At 41.0% G+C, this 17,754-nt stretch overlaps 1 protein-coding gene across 5 annotated transcripts in view; it reads right to left on the reverse strand.

Annotated features, from left to right (window-relative positions):
* Positions 1 to 17,754, reverse strand: part of MAML3 (mastermind like transcriptional coactivator 3) — a 391,103-nt gene that overhangs the window by 133,527 nt on the left and 239,822 nt on the right. For all 5 annotated transcript variants that reach the window (XM_075127682.1, XM_075127680.1, XM_075127679.1 and 2 more), the window contains one exon: positions 10,673 to 12,163. In XM_075127682.1, the coding sequence (XP_074983783.1) occupies positions 10,673 to 11,968 (1,296 nt within the window). In that variant the 5' untranslated portion in view covers positions 11,969 to 12,163. The remainder of the gene's footprint in view (positions 1 to 10,672; positions 12,164 to 17,754) is intronic.

Genomic DNA, 17,754 nt, shown 5'->3' on the forward strand with positions numbered 1-17,754 from the left:
GACAGGTACAGTCCAGGACTGAAACAGTGACTGAAAGGCAGTCCAAGTATAATTATCTATGTTCAGCCTAATAAGCATTGAGGCTCCAGTTCTCTCAGAAATCTAAAGCCCCTTACTAATATCTAAAGTAGGATTAAAGCCTTATTTATTATTTTACAAATACATTAAAAAGCTGGGGGGAAACCCAGTATAAGTGGGTCTTCCATCTCAAAACAGGAATTACTATTTCATTGTTAAAGAGCACAAACATAAAAAGTGTAGAAACCCTTCAAAGTAAATCCCTGCCCCTCCATATAATATAGACATTCTTCCATGTTTGCTACTCCTTATTGGTTTATTTGAAGGTGATAACCTGGTGGGATCCACACATACCAGATATGGGTAGACAATTATAGAATGTTCCCTGCTCTTTCCATTGTAGTCCTTCACATACCAAAGTTGCTTTAATCATATGGGGCTCAATCCAACTTTTATTTGCTTCAGTGGGAAGCCCCCCTTTAGAATTGAATGTGCAGGAGTTGGAGATGGTGATGAAAGGAAGAAGAGAATTCTGCAAAGGGGCGAGCTTCTTTAGATCTGCAACTTCATTCTTATATCCAATCAGAAAGTGGTGACCATTTTATTATTATTGCTAGCAGAAGTGTCTAGTTAATGCATAAAATGCTTTTTTCTTGTTGCCCAGATGAAGCAAATCAGATCCACCCTCTATCTGTCCATTTGCTGAGCAATTTCTTCATCCCTGTCCCTACTGAAGTCAGCAACTTGGAAACAATACAATTTATTTTTATATAGTATCCTTCATAAGTAGTAACACAAAACAGTTGAGAAAGAGATGGAGAAACGCTTTCCAGAGACAGGATCAGACATGCGGACAGGAAAAAAGGGAAGAAAAGATATGTGAAGACAGAATAGATTAGTCAAAATAAAAGAAAGAGAGAAAACTACAGATGACCTTACGGACTAGTGAAGTGAGAATGGAAGACACAGCAATTTGTGGAGTGAAAGGTTAGTATCAGTGCTGCCATCTCGAAGTTTTATCATAAGTCTTGCAATATTTGGACAAGAAAGAAAGAAAATGTTTCTGTCCCACGTATTTGTGGAGAAAAGCTTGGAAACTTTAACCCTAAAGGCAGAGGCAAATAAAAAAAAATGCCATAGTTATTATTTTAAAAAATTCTCATGATTTGAAGACAATCTCATGATTGCTGAACACTTAGGGTTGGCAATACAGTGTAGCACAGGTGAGCTAAATTTTAGATACATTCAGATTTGGATTTTTGATTCAGATAAGGTATTTGTGAATCTGAAAAAAATGGTAATCTAGTTTTGTGACTTGAATTAGTGTGTCCAATAATGATAAGCAGTATGGATAAATTCAAAACATGGAAATGCCCTGAAACTGGGCTAGGAAATTAGAATAAGGAAAACAAAAACAAAAAAACAGGCAAAATGAAAAATTGTAAATGTTGTGAACTTTTTCTCCCAAACAAAATGCTAGTTAAAAAGGACTCTGACTCAAGCTGTACATTCAGCTGAGTATGGAAGTCATGTTTAAAGAGAAAACAGAGTCAGGAGTCTGGAGAGTCAGGAAAAGAGGGGAGGGCCAAGAATGGGAATGAAGAGTGAATTGGTAAGAGGGGGAAACAGCAGGTGAGCTGCATTCTCACCTTGACACTAATGATCTGAACATAATTCTGATCACAGGAATGTATTTTATTAAGTTATATTAGCTTTTCCACAGACTTCCTGCATGGCTTTGGGCAGGTCATTTAACATCTCTTTGCCTTATTCCCTCCCTCTGTAAAACAAAGATATTAATACTTTCCTATCAGACAGGGGTGCTTCTACGGTTTAATTAATCAATATTTGTAATGCAAATAAAGATCCTGACATGAAAGCTGCCACTGAAGTGCAAAATATTATATGCTGTTTTCCTATGCTCCCCAATCCTTGAATACACAGTCAGAGAGGTAGAATGGAGCAAAGCCATGGAGAGTGTTAAAAAAACAGGAAGGCAGTTTTGAATTAGAAACCATGATGGCCACTTGGAGGGGTAATATGGTCAGGCTTCCTAAAACACAAGTGAAGAGTGGTTACCACTTTTTGGATCCTCTGAAGTTTTCAGAGGAATTTGGAAGATGTTGTCTCTTTTGCTCTTTACACAACAGCAGCAATATGAAGAAACCGTGGGAACACTTCCATCCCCAAAACAGTGTTTATGAAATATAAACAAGCATGCTATGTCCAGATACGTACATACTACTGATTTGAGGCAGCTTCTACAACAGAGAACACAGCGAGCATGACTTGAGGACTCAGAAACTATTTTAAGGGATACTACCCTATCCCTATGCTCTTCCGTAGTAAATAAAAGAGGGAATTGCAACAATGGAGATGGAAAACAATTGGAGAAAGAATACAGATTTCAGTAACATTAGGGTTAAGGATGATTTCCAGCAATGTTCTGGAGCTACTGATAAGCCAATTTATAGACAAGGGAGATTTCGAAGGAAAATCCAAGTCTAGGATCAAGAACTCCTTCTAAATGTCTAGCCTGGAGTAAAAGTTAAGAATAGTGATAGAGTTCATGGCTTGAGACAAAGAGTATAAAATCTTTTTTTACCGAGAACAACTTCAGATTTTGAAACACTGTCTAAAGTTGTGATTTAACTGGGAGCTGAGTCAGACAGGATGACAGACAGCAGACACAGGGATCAGGTTAAGTCAAGAGAGATACACAGGCAAGAGTTATGTAAAATCTTGAAGTCACCAATGAGACTTCTCAGAAGTACATACAGTAACCCTTCACTTAATGTTGTAGTTATGTTCCTGAAAAATGCAACTTTAAGTGAAACAATGTTAAACGAATCCCATTTTCCCATAAGATTTAATGTAAATGCGGGGGGTTAGGTTCCAAGGAAAGTTGGGGGGGGCAGAAAAAGGCATTATATACTGTACAGTACTGTGGTGGGGAGGTGCCCCTGGCTTACCCCACACAGGCACAGCCTGCTGCAGGCTAGGAAGCACCTTGCAAGCAGAGGCAGCTTCCGTCCAGAACAGGCGCAGACTTTGCCGGGGGATGCTCCAGGCTCGCCTCTTCCCGTCCCCGCTCCACTCTAGGCCCACCTCTTCCCACCCCCACTCCATCTCCTCTCTGGAGCACGCCGCATCCCCGCTCCTCCTCCTCCTTCCCAGAAAGTCCTAAGCGTTGCCAACCAGCTTTGGCGGCGGGGGAAGCGCTGAGAGGGAGGGGGAGGAGGCGGAGAAGAGGAACTTGTGCAATGCTCCCTTATAAAGTCGTTGCTCTTCCAGAGACTCCTACAAGCAGTGGACAGAGCAGGCAGCCAAACGACGTTATAGGGGAGCACTGCACAACTTTAAATGAGCATGTTCCCTAATGGAGCAGTGACGTAACTTCGAAACAACGTTAAGCAGGAGGACGTTAAGTGAGGAGTTACTGTATGTGGAGATGGTGGTGCATGTTGGATAAGAGGAGGAGAAACTGTGAAGCCTTAACTACAAATAAAATGGGAACATGTAGAATTCAAACCAGGAATTTAACCAGTCCATTCTTGAATATGAAGGTTCTCAAATGCTCCTTGCCTGCTCACTAAACACATGTAGATAGGTGATTTTATGTTACCCATATAGCTCTGCATCAATGAATTGTTTCCTCCCTGTCTGTGATTTCTGAAGAGTGAATTTTAGTTGAATTTTGGTGTTTGTAAAAGCGAGGCCCAATGAAGATAACAGGAGACTTTCTTGAAAGCTGTGGCTGGAGCCAAACATGAAGTCTCTACATTTCCTCAGGTTGTTTGGCAAGTGCTCCTCAAAATTCCAAACTGCCAAATTTTTGCTATTCCAATCGTATGCCTCCTTGGAGCAGAGTCTGCCTGTTGTCTATGCTATCCCTGGAAGCACCAAGAGCAAGTGTGGGGACCTTCTTCTATAATTTCAGATTTCATAGAAATTTGAATGACTGTTTTGGTCTAGGTATAAAAGGCATTGTATTCAAAACCAAGACAATCTTAAAAGAAAGCAAAGATCTCTTTCACAGTTCTATGGGTTTTTTTCAGTTAAAATAGTAGAGCTAGTTACATTTTAGAAATGATCTATGGATACAAAGGCCGTTTTCTCACTCACACACAAAAAGACTGACTGAATCAACTATACCTCTTCAAAGTTAAAACAAAAAGATAAAAAAGCAAATCTCAAGGGATTCTTTCTATGCGGTGTTATTTCTTCCCTCCTCCCCCATATACTTCTAATTTCAAACAAGGTATCTGATAGAATAGCCACAGCATCCTCACAACCTCATCAGGGTGAAGAATCAGAAGTTTATAAATTTTTTGTACATCCACAGAGAATTCTCTTTTGCTTTGGCCTCCTTCCACCTTCTCATACTAACTTCTGACAGCTCTCTCAGTTCCAAATGTTTGATTTTGTACTAGTCATACAAGATCTATTCTGTTATGCTTATTTCCCCTATACAATTTACATTTATACTGAAGAGTTCAAAGCTTTTTTTTTTTTTTTAATTTCCAAAGAAAAGGGAAATTTAATGATTCTGAAATACAGGCGTGATTGACAATCTTCCCGATACACAGGGTAAAATGGCTCAGAGTACACACTGGTTTTGTTAAATCCCGATTTCAGGGTAATCTGGATTGTACGCCCAATCAAGATCATCACTGAAGTTACTTGACTAAAGCTACAATTCTGCAAACACGCACAGGTTTAACTGTGTTACCCTGAAATCAATGGGTCAGCTCTGCAAACCCGGATTACCCAGATATGTAAACATCCTACTAAAGTGAATATGGTTTCCCCCATCTTTTCATGTTCTCTGTATATATATATCTTCTGACTGTATTTTCCACTCCATACATCTGATGAAGTGGGTTTTAGCCCACGAAAGCTTATGCCCAAATAAATTTGTTAGTCTCTAAGGTACCACAAGTACTCCTCATTCTTTTTACTGTTACCATATTTCTCCTCTTTAGTCATCGCTACCCTGCACTTTGGCCCCAACTCAACAAGATAATTAAGCACATGCCTAAGCTGAAGCATGTGAGTTGTCCCACTGAAATCAGTGGAACTGCACATGTTCTTAAAATTAGCTATGTGCTTAAGCAGCCACCTGAATTAGGGCCTAAGAAATTACTTTATCCTGAAAACCAGTGCAACTGCAGAGTTAGCATTTTCCTACTACTAAAATCTCCTTATATTAAAAGCAGGCCAGGGAGGTCAACCTTTTTTTGGAGGAGGAGGGGTATAAAATGGAAATAGGACTGCAGATAATCTTGAGGCTGTCAGGTGAAGAAAGTCTGACTTTATTAATTTGCAAAGTCTCATTGAACTCTACATGTTATAAAGGACTGAAGAGAAATTTCGCTCTTAATTTACACCAATTCCTGCATAACAAGAGCATATCTCCACTGTCCTGGCTCAAAGTAAAAAGAAAATATATAGAATGAGCAAAGGGGTGGAGAGCCTTTGACTCAGTACCAGCCTGGGCTGGATTATGAACTAGGGACCTAGAGATCAAAAGTATTACCATTAAAGGGTTTCTGGTGGTTTACATGTAATAGGTGAGCAATCTCAATCTAATTCCCAGTAAACAAGCCTCCCTATAAACCATTATCATAACTGGCACTGATTGTCAATCTTGTTAGCAGTCACAGCAGAACCCAAGGAATTAAGTGGCATACAGATTGAACTAACCTCTCACCCCTAAAGTAGGGCTTCACTGCAGAGTTTGCTCAGGTGATCGGCACCCAACTTAGCCGAGCCTGGGTGTCAGCAGTCACAATGAGTTACTCCTCAACAGAACTGAACTCCCTTGTGTGTGTTGCTCTGATTTCTGAGGCCATACCCCATGGTTCTTTCTGCTGCAGTAAACTGAGGCACTCTGTGAACCTTTCCCAACAAACTGTGGGAGAACTTGTCAGCCCTTCGGGGTACTGTGGGGGAATTGTGGGAAGGGACTATCAGCGTGAGAGTGGTTTAGCCTCTGTCCTCACTACAAAGTGGGTGGGTTACCAGCCTAAATGAAAGTGGTACCTGGGATTTAGCCTACAGCCCCAAGTGAGCCAGCTAGCCCCAGCTAAAAGCACTAAACTCAGGTGAGAGGATTTTGTGTATAGATTGGAGTGGAGTTAGGAGTAACACCCAGTAAGAGCCCCAGTAACTGTAGTGAAAATGTATACTTAACAGGTGGTCCCTCTGGGTGAGGCAGTTTGGGGGGAAGGTAGCACTCTTGCAACCCAATACTAGTTAGCTTTAAGAAAAATACAAAGTGCCCATTATAACAGAACTAGGACTAGTATAAAACATAGGACTTGAAGTGCCAGAGTGTGTATGTTCCAAGGATTATGACTTTTTCAGCTTTGGTGGCAGTTTGTTCCAAACACTACTACTGCCTGCTTCAGGCTTTTAACTGCACAGTGAATCATTACTAGTACACTTACCAGGAACAATATCCAATGGTGTTGTCACATACACAGCCCTGATAGAGCTCCCACTCTGGCAGGACACTCCCTAGGCTGTTGTGTTTGGAGCCCATCTCAGTAGCCTTATGTGCTCTTTAAGCCTCCTGAGTCTGAAGAGAGATCAGGCGCTGCCCCTGGCTGGGGTCTCTAGGCACATGCTTGGGGTGAAGAGCCTCTGTCTAGCACCACCTCCTCCTCGCAGCTGAGACCCCATGCTCCAAATGCCCACCTCCTGGGACCACTGATAACCTCTCAGATTTCCCCCTACCTTAAACACACCCTCTCCCATAATACCAGACTTGTGGGCACTCTGGGTTCACAGTTTTGCTCTTCAGGGGCACATGAGAATGAAACCAAATAGACAGACTTTGCACAAGATTCTAAAACACCTTTACTCTGTACTTGGTAGCCCAAGAAATACACAGATCTAGACAGAATAATAAACACACATATGCATTTTCCGTGCCCCATGTTCCTCATCACTCTGGAACATTCTCTAGGATTGGGCAGAGTCTTCTGGAGTATCCAGGATCCTTCCCCTGCAGCTCGTTGCTTTTCTTCAGGATCACTGAACCTCTCTAGGTCAGCTAGCTTTCTCTGACTTTGGCTTCCCCCTTTGTTAAACATTGCTACAAAAGCATGCCCCACTCTCTCCTGCCCAAAGCTTCCTGTGTGGCTTTGTGAGATTCCCTTGAGTTAAATGTCCCCCTACCAACACCTGGGGTTTGTTGTTGTTCCACTGGTGATTTTCCACTGTCCATTTCATCAGCCCCCAGCAGAGAAACTTGGTCAAACTCTCTGTATTTGCTACAGCCCCCGTCAGCAAAGGTTGGATTCCACAACCACCTAGAGGCATTCTGTAGTACAATTTCATAACAAAAACAGAATTCTTAAGTTATACAGAGACAGATTCCCCAAATCATCACAGGTGGTAAATGCAGAAATGGAGGAGCTCATTAAGAGAAGTTCTACTGCCTTTGTGCATGCAAGAATGTTTGTTATACGTAAGTTTCTCTCACTACCACCAATTTAACACTCTGCCAGTTGTCCAATTACTCACGTTCATGTTGAGCTAAATGGATTCCTCTCTAGCTGCACACCTTTTCTTCTAAACATAATTAATAAGGTTCATCAAAGCCTAGAAAACAGGGCCAGAGCACCAGCCAGACTGACATGTTAATAGAAAGGTCAGATAGGCTTGTGACCTCTCCACAGAATGCTTATTAGCCCCAACTTTGCTGATAAAATGGTGTACATGTTATGAACAGTGAATGATGCAAGTGGTAAATATGTGTAGATGTTCTATTTATTATAAACAGAATTACATAGATGCAGATGTGTATGGATTTAAGCCTATCTATATACTCTAATTTTATGCCAATATAGAAATAATACTCAAGATTTTTGTATGTACATAATCTGTTGAATAAACTTCTGTACCAGTCGTGCTTAATTTATAATGAAAGAGACGCTAGGGTTCCAGTAATTTTTTTTACTTTCATAACTGACATGCCAAGACCAGAGGTGCCAGGGCTATGAACTGCCTAGCCCAGAGGTGCGGGGGCTCAGCCCTGGCAAACATTGTACCAGCCATGCAATATGAATATAAGCTCATGTGACCCAACTAGTATAGCAGTATCTCTTGTCCTTTGTTTTTAAATAATCCTGATACACACACTACAAAATATAGATCTATAAAACATATGAATACATGCCAGAGGTAAAAAAATTACAGTCAGAGAGTACCAATTATAAACTCACAGAAAGATATAGGCACACATTTATTTACATTTTGAAATTTGTTTCAAACAGCAACATAAGAGTTTTTCATTATGTTTACCTATAATCTGGGTCTGATCTAAGATTCTAGCACCTTTGTCTCTCTCTGTATCCTGGAGTCTGTAGCAGTAGCTCAACATCTGGATTTGGCTCAATATTATCAACAGATCTTTTCCCATCATTGTGTGAAACAATCCACTCCTGAATGAGCAGACCTCAGAATAACAACAGCTTTCCAGTTTTCCATAGAAAAGTTATCTTCAGGGAAGCAGTAAGGAAAGGAGTAGGGAAATACCTTTCAGCTGAAAATCTATTATTTTACCTTCCCCACCTCTTTGAACCTTTTCTATACATGCACCTTAACTGGCCCATGGGACTGGAGGGACCTTTCAATATGGAAGCAATAGGTCTCTATTTCTGGTCAGGTCATTTAAAGGTGAAACGCAAATGTTTTTTTAAAACATTTCTGGTACCCCCCCAATGTTGCCTTCTTCTAAACTACAAAGATGCCTTCAGTGCTTTGTTTGTTAAAGAGGGTTTTCTGAATTTTTTAAACCATAACAACAACAGGAATATGAAAACTTGACTTCCCTGCTCTTGCTGGAGAACTGTAATGAGAGAGTGATATATTTGTAAAGGTAAAATCTGCACTACAGATTTCTCAGCCTTCAAGTGAAGGGATGTTAAATCTTTCACAGTGGCAGCTTTTCTCCTAACTGTTTGATAGGTGTTTAATTCAAACAGGTTTGAAAACAAACCAACAAAGAAAAGAAACCACAAAGTATTAGACAGTCTGGCTAAACATCCCTTTCCCTCTCAGTGAAAGGCTGGAAAAGCTGTAGCTCAGATTTCAGTCTGTTTTGATGTCATTATCCCACTATTTCTTTAGACAGGCCTTCACCAAAAACAGAGAAGTTGGACCTGTAATTTCTAATGCAAAAGACAAGCAGAAGAACAAACCTTTTAACTATCGTCATGAATCATGAACAACATGAAAGGCACCAGCACATTTCTTTTAGCTTTGCAGTTCACTTTAAACAACATGTGAAGGGCTCTATGGTGGAAAAGATATGCTCCCCCTGTTGGTAGATTCCAGAACTCATCGGGTTAAGGAAATGTAAAACCCCGCTATATTCACATGTGCATTAGCAATGTGAGTCACAATTAATTATCTCAAACTATGCTGAAAAGGAAGCACTTATTGTAGGTGGTTGTGGAAACAGCTAATTTAGTAAAAGCTGTTTGGACTAAAACTAACAATAGACAATTCTATTAGCATATCATTACATCACAATTCCTGACACTCTTTGGTGGCATACCTTCCATGAAATGTATCACATTAACTGTAGGCCTGGACTGGTTATAAAACAGTTGATTATTTTCTGTAGTTCTTTTTAAAATTAACAAAACAACACTCAAACATGAACAACACTCAAATAGTCACTCTGGTGAACACTTATGCACAGCAGTAGTTTTACTGAAGGTTTTTAGTGTGAATGAAGGGCTCTCAATCTGGCTGACCCATAATGTTACTTGGTCTTTCTATTGTTGGTATTTAACTCAATTATTTTAGATCCATCTGCTTGTGTATCCCCTAAACCTCAGAACACCAGCCCCACAGGGGTTTAAAGTGAGAAGGTAATGGAAACTCAGTCAAGCCAAGTAGGTAAAGCTTATCCCTAAGAGCTAAATCACTGGGCAAGCCACTGGAGAGGACTTTATGCGAGACATTGGAGACATTGGAGAGGACTGGAAAACGAAAATACATTAAAAAGGGGCAATTGAGGATCACTTCGAAGTCACGCCATAAATAACCTCAGTTTGGGCATGATCCCATGAGGTGCTAAATACCTTCAACTGCTATTTACTCCCTCAAATAGGAGTTGAGGGCATTCAGCATCTTGAAGGCTCTTCCATTGCCAATTCATGCCACTTGGCCACATCCTTTCTAAATACTCTGCTTCAAGACGGCTTGAGCCTCCCTTTACTTGCCCACCATTGAGGGAAAAGTGACACTGCTAAACCTCCTCTTAAGATGTTAACATTCTAAAAATTAAACAATACAAGGGTACCGGATGCAAAGGTACAAAGTGTCCCATTACACAGAGGGTGTGACAAGCTCTCAGAGGAGATGAGACTTTAAAACTAATCTTCTCCATACCCTCCCTGCCAAGCCCTCATCAGCGGATACACAGACAGAGTATGTCTGCTCACAATAAAAGCATTAATTTGATGTCACACTGAAAACAAGAAGCTGCTGCAAAGAAACCCCTCCATTTAAAGAAAGAGAACATAGACATATGAGGAGCTGTGAACGCTGAAGCTTTGTGCTACTCTCTCCTTGCTTGTCTACAAAATGCTACACGTGCATTATTCAAAGTGTGTCCTGTATTCGTGCTTACCTGGCCAAGGGAAGGAAGTGTTGCATATGCAATTGGTTGATTCATCATTCCTTTCTGCTTCATAATAAGCATTCGTTTCTGTTCCTCACTCAGGTGTGTCATTTGAGCTTGCATCTGTGGCTGCTGGGACTGTTGCTGCTGTATGTATGGCATCATGGGGTTCTTGCTGGGATTGGCCACTGGTGGGGTCATTCTCTGACTCAATTCAGCATTAAAATGAGTCAGAGGTTTAGTGTTGCCATAAGTAAGCATATTGGGCTGCTTGCTTAAAGAGTTTGTACCCAAATTATTTGTCTGTTGATTGATCATATTCATGTGATTTTGAGGGAGGTAGTTATTCATTGTGGTCTTCTGTGGATTATTTGCCATAGGAGGCACTATAGGATTTTGGTTGTTAAAGGCTTGGGGATACATCATTGGACTATTTGGTTTGTCTGCACTGAAGGGTCCTCCATACGGACTAGATGGAGGTCCCACAGGTGACCAGCTTGATGCTTGATTTGGATGCTGCTGCTGCTGCTTCTGCTGCATGAGTTTAGCTCTTTGTTGCTGCTGTGCTGCCATTTGTTTGAGCTGTTCGGCTGGAGACAAGTCAGCACTGGGTATAGCCACAGGACCAGGCCCTGAACCCGCGACAGTCACTGCTGCTGGATTAATAAGATAACCATTTCCAGGTCGTGACTGAGTTTGACCTGGAGTATGGGCTTGGTTGGGAGTTTGGGGTGACTGAACAACACAATTTGCTGGTGAGCTGGCAGGGATAGGAGCTGGTGGAGCACTGGATACAGAAGTTATACTAGAAGCTGTGGAGACATTTGAAAATGGAGGGCCTGACGAAGAAGGCCTCACCTGAGGAGACCCCATTGGTACGTGAGCAAATGGAGAATGAGATGGATCACTCTTAACGCTTGCACTTTCTTGAGTATCAGCGGTAGGCCTTGGAAATTCTGGTTCCTTCTTCTCTTCAAAGTCTTCATTGAACAAATCTTGTATGTCATCTTCTGGTACAGTGTTGGCCAGCTCATCTATTAACTCCTGCCACTCTTGATCATTCAGATTAATGTCTGAGAAAAGCTTGTTTTGATTCGAAAGGGATGTTTCAGAAGTGTCTATGCAGGTGGGGTCATCCAAAGGTTCTTGTTTTAGTTCCTTGTTTTGCAGGATGTTAAAACTGTCCTCAAGCTCACTGCAACCATTAACTGGGAGCTTTATCTCTGGAAGTCCACCATTTTTACCCAAGTCTTCCAGACCACTAGCATGAGTTCCACTCTTCTGCAGGGGTAAGGAAGGCTTCATGTCAAGCTGGTGAAGAGGAGAAACAGAAGGCAAAGGCAAGTTATTGGGCAAGCTATTGATTGTATCGATTCCTGGTACATCCTTCCGTATCCGCTTGCTGGTTGGAGAGAAACTACCATCACAGACACCATTCTGCTGCTCTCCATTGAGGGGTGAACGCGCTCCTTCCAGTTTCCTCTTTACTGTCTCTTGTAGCTTGAAGGAAGAAAAGAAAGAAAAAAATAAAAACCAAATAAGCCACTTACACAAATTTATCTTTCATACAACCATGTTATGAACTTTGCAACAGTAGCTTTCCCCCTTGCATCCTACAGATTTTAGAAATGCTGAATTGGAAAAGTCCTTGGTTTTCGCCTTATGCCTCAGAGGTCAGACAAATTGGAAAAGAGGGTTTGAAACAAACAAAGAAACCTGATCCTGAATATGAGGTGCAGAATCCCACCTATTGGTGCACTGCTGTTTAGTTTGCCGTTCGAGGGGTTTTACTATAAAGGTTAGGCTGCTATGTTAATCACTAAAAATAAAGAGACTGGCCAACATTTTCAAATGTGACTAGGGATTTTGGGTGCTTCCATTTTTGGGTGCCCAAAGTAGCGAGACACCTTAAAGTAGCTTCATTTTCAAAAAGTGCTAAGCATTTGCCCCCTGAAAATCAGGCTCCTGTAAGCTAGCCTCAAGTTGGGCACCCAAAAACTGAGTCAAAAAAAAATCACTAATCATTTCTGAAAATCTTTGTTTCTAGAAAATTATTTACAGTATAAATACTGCCATTCCAAACACATGAACTGTTTTCTTTGATGTTTTTAGACAAAACTTTTAAAATGAATCATTTGTCTAATCAGCACTTTGCTCTATTGCTCTATCTATTAATCAGAGATATATTGGAAGTTGGTCTTAAATATAGTAAAAAATATATGAACTTTAAAAAAAGAAAGATCGTTAGCACTTTATATGACATTGAACTGATTCAGATACTCAGAGATAAAAAAAATTATATAAAAAAAAGTTTGTACAGCACCGCTAGGTACTACCATAATATAAGTAATAAAGAACAAATAAAACCAATAAAATAGCAATATTCGCTTAACAAAATAAGTCCACAAAAGCAGCCAAATTAGCCTTTTACATAAAAAACTAACTCGTTAACAAGTATTTTAACTCAGATTGATATATTTATATTCCATCAATGCAACTAGCTACAATTCTACCCCATGCTACACCAAATGCTAAGTCTGTTGTTTAAGTGCCAGGCTAAAAAAGCAGCCCTCTTTGGCTAAAGCAAAAAGAACAGGGAGTGGACGAAGTGAAGAGGTCACAATTCCAGAGAACTTGTTCAGGACACATTTGCATCCTTGATAGTAAAACAATGGAGAACAAAATACTGAAGATTTTATCAATTTTTAACTATTTTACTTTTACTAAGATCATGGACATTCATCTCCCAGCCCTTCCCCACACTAGAGGTTCTCAACTTTTTTCTTCCCACAATTCCAAATTCAGACAATTTTTTTCTCCAGTGACTTCCCATCCCAGAGTCCTCTGTTGGTGGTGCTTGAAGGAAAGTTTGGTCACCTCAGCATATCAAAGAATTCCAGGGGTGGGGAGGGGGGGCTCGCCACACTCCCTCTTCCCTTGTCCTTCCTGCTGCTCAGAGGAGAAGTACTGCATTCATTTCTTCTCATATCCCTCTGGTTATCTGGAATGGGAAAGTGGGAGTTCCAATCTCCTTCCCTCCCCAAAAGTTCATCCTGGCTGTGGAAAAGTAAGTAACGTGCCACTGTCTCTTCTCCCTTTATAGAAAGATCCTGCTGACTCACTCTCCCTCTCCAGTCTGTGTACACTCTTCAGAACCATTTATTTACTGGGAGTAAAATTCTCAAGACAAGGCCTATGCATCACACAGTTCCAGTTAAGAGCTCCACATAGTGTGTTAATGGGACTTTAGCAGTGCCCAGACCTTGTGCTGGTCCTCTACACAGGAATAATGTCACCTTTATAATATGGAAAGGAAAGTCTATGAGTCCCCAAGCAAAACATCAGCTTCTTCTCCCCAGTCCCAGCTCCTGACTCCACTGAAATGTATTAGAGATTTTTAAAGGGACAGAGTGGGAAAGTGATTAATATGTTGCTAATTAACATAGAGGCTCTCTCTCCTAAGTAAGGGTCTGTTGACATATAGACATGGGAGTTTGTTGCCTGTTACCCAAGAAGAAAGAACAGTGTATAAATACCACAGTCCATGTCCTATGCCTTTTTACAACACATTTTACCAGAAAGCATGGGTGACATAATAAGGGAACGTATAATGCAACAGGCAGATTACACAATCATCCACTGTAATCTGTCAGCAGTCCTAACATTTCCAACTGGCTAACCAGACAAACCTCTTTATAAATAAACAAGATAAAACATCAGCCAAAAGCCAACTCTAAGCTCATCGGGGTGAGTTCCACAGGATGGACTAGATTAGGGTCAATCACTCTGGTATTTTTCTTTTTGCACACGTCTGGGTTACTTTTGGTGCAGCTACCCCCAGCAGGAAGAATGGTCTGGAGTGTGTTCTGAGGTTCCCTAACTCCTTAATTCTGGGGTCACCATTCCTATAGTTTGACTCCTCCCCAACAGTCTCACTGCAGCTCTCTGTGAGCAAGCACCCTCCTCCAAAACTAGTGCCAACAGAAAATCAGGTCCCATAAGGAGGCTTTATAACAGAATAACCTCTAAAGTTTAAAGCTAGATGATCACCACCATGTGACATCAGAGCTCCAGGCAAAGAGTGAGTCCCCAGGCTGTTCTTGAACTGATGTCACTAGCGTGTGGCAGTGTGTTACTGCCATTGAGCTTGTTTGACTGATCTTTATATATCCTTAGTTCAGACCGCACAAACCAACAAAGGATAATATGGATGTGGTAATACTACCTCTTCTCAAGTACAAAAACAGTCATTTCCAAGTTTACCTCCTTCAGAACTTGAAAAGAAAGGTCATAATCTCTTTTGGCTCCAAGAGTTGATCTTCAATAAAACAGCTGATAGAGTAACTTAAAATAAATACTAGAAGCTGCGAGAGTATCTGATATTATCAGGCCATTCACACATCACGCTCTGTACTCAGTTTCTACACATCTTCATTTCAGCTATTAAACATTCAGTTAACAAGTACCTCTCTGTCTCCCCTTTACCAGCCTCCCTCCCCTGCCAAAATCCCAACAAACAAGTGACCCTAACTTGCTGTGCCGATAAAAGAGCAATAGAGGACACTGGAGTAGTAAGCATTTCAAAGAGCTGGAAGTTGCTGTGCTCAAAGACCCACAAGAAAATTCTCCATGGGCCTTAGCACTGAGTGACTGCATGCTTAGTACTTGGGTCCATCTACAGTGTACGAACAACCTTGCTGGAAGACCTGCTCACTGTACTAATGGTCCTTGGAGAGAGTTTACTATATGGTTTGGTCCGGTAGAGTAGGCAGAACCCAGCTGTGTTTCAGCCATGTCCCTGCAGTATGCAACACCCTTAGGCAATGTGATTCAGAGGCAGGATTACAACACAGTTGGGTCTGATGTACATTTGCGAGATTGAAGTATGTTTTTAACAATGCAAAGGGACAACCCTGTTCTCACCAGGTTCCCCATCATACTTATTTCTGTTGTAGAGCTGGGCCCTTTGTTCCCCGAGAATAATCTTATAACAAACACCTGCATTAAGAATAGGGCTATTATACTTAGGGTTTGGGTTCCAACCCCGCCCCCGGAGATTAACTTGTCAAGTAGTCACTCAAGGTACCAAAAATATGTGGCTTAATAGAGGTGGACATGTGGTGCTGAACTGTACTCAGTCCTTTTAGAAAGACTGAAAGTGGTCACTTAAAACATGAGTTTGCTAATAAGGAGATCTATTTGCAGGTTTCACTATATCATTAAATGATTTATACTGAACCCATCATGTATTATATGGACATGTTTATGAAAACTAACACAAATTAGTGCTAAACGACCAGCAACAAATCGAACCCATTCCTGCCAATACCAACTCTTAAAAGATTTCCTAATGTTCCTAAACTTGGCTGTCTGACTATACACAAACACTTACTGACTTCAGCGGGAGCAAGAGCACGACCAGTATATGAATATTAATGACTACATTTATTTTTTATTGCAACAAAGAGCCACAAGGAAACCATTTCCCCCCACATGTCTAATGTGCAGAAAGCATGTACTGTTGCACATGAAAACAAGTGGACACTATTCTAAGTTTGCATCTAAAATTGTTTGATTTTTCCTAATGCAATTTCAGGATTTTGGGATATACACAAATTGCACAATCAAAAGACAAAAAAATAAAGACTTGAGTGGTTTCCTTTGTTTGCACTTTGAAATAGGGTGACCAAGATGTCCCATTTTATAGGGACAGTCCCGATTTTTGGGTCTTTTTCTTATATAGGCTCTTATTACCCCCCACCTCCTATCCCGATTTTGCTGTCTGGTCAACCTACTTTGAAATCACCTTAACAACAGTTACATTAGACAGAAACACCATATGAATGATGCACTCAAAGTGAATGTGCTGGTCATAAACTTTGAAGAGGGTAAAAGAGAAAGCTGAGACTGCCTCAGCTGGGCTGGAGAGGAAATCTCTCTTCTCTTCTGGTATAAAACCAAAATATTCTCACAAGACCATTTTAGTGCAAAGGTTCATTTTCATGTCCTGACTGCGGAATGGTGAATGGCTGAGAAGTCTTGCATTGGCCATAGACTGGCAAAAACACCCTGCTTTTGTATAAAATTGCAGTATGTCCCCTTTCCCCTCTGAAAACAAAGCCTGAATAAGATATTCTATTATAAAACGCCTTCCATCTTCCTCAAAGAAACAATATGTTGCGTGGACATGCAATCTGCAGTTTGCATAAAGCGGTTATTTGCAGGAGCTTGGAGGTTTCTCTCTGAGAGCAAAAAATTCTTGATGCATAAAATAAAATAAAAACCTCTTCGTGCTGGTAGGACATTATTCTTATTAACAATACCTCACTGATGGGATTCCATTTCACAGCAGGTTTCTACCACAAAGCAGAAAAGCAGAAGGCTTGGTGATGCAGGACTCAGAATTATTTATATGTCATTAGAGGAACTTTGTGGAACAGGAAAAGGTCAAACTTAGTGGGTTGGTTTCTAGAGTGCGACTCTAAAGGGTGTGAGTGTGTGCTCACAAACACGCACAAATGCATGCACACGCTCTAACGGCCTAATCTAACCAGTCTTGAAATTTTCAATAGGGCTGCAGCAGGCACAGCACAAGGTATCCAAAACACAAACAACAGGCCACTTGAGGCTGTCGGCAGAGCTTTCATCTGCTGGGAGAAGCTGCTCTGCTTCATCCCACCAGCAGCAATTCATTTTTCAAAAGAAATTAGACCAAGGTGCTGTTGTTATAGCAACAGTCAGAGCCACTTATACCGCCCCATCCCCCCAATCTCACTCTGACTTCAGTGGGCAGCTATTTCAATTATGTATGGGGAGTGACCAGGACGGCTGCTGTTTAGTCCTTTTATTGCTCTTCCAAAAAAAGCTCAGAGACTAAATTCTCTTTCTGTTTCCTATCTGGCTGTAAAAGTCAAACACACTTCAGAGTGTTTAACACAGTTCCCCTTATGCTTGATGGTCAGATGATCAGTGAGGCCATAGACAAGATGGCTCCAGTTGCTATTACAGATGTTTTCATCTACCAGCTACATAATGGTCATGTTGACACTGACTTTTTCTGTTGTTAACCCAGCTCTGGCCATTTCAATCCC

This window comes from Caretta caretta, chromosome 4 (genome assembly GCF_965140235.1).
Source record: "Caretta caretta isolate rCarCar2 chromosome 4, rCarCar1.hap1, whole genome shotgun sequence".
Lineage (NCBI taxonomy): Eukaryota > Metazoa > Chordata > Testudines > Cheloniidae > Caretta > Caretta caretta.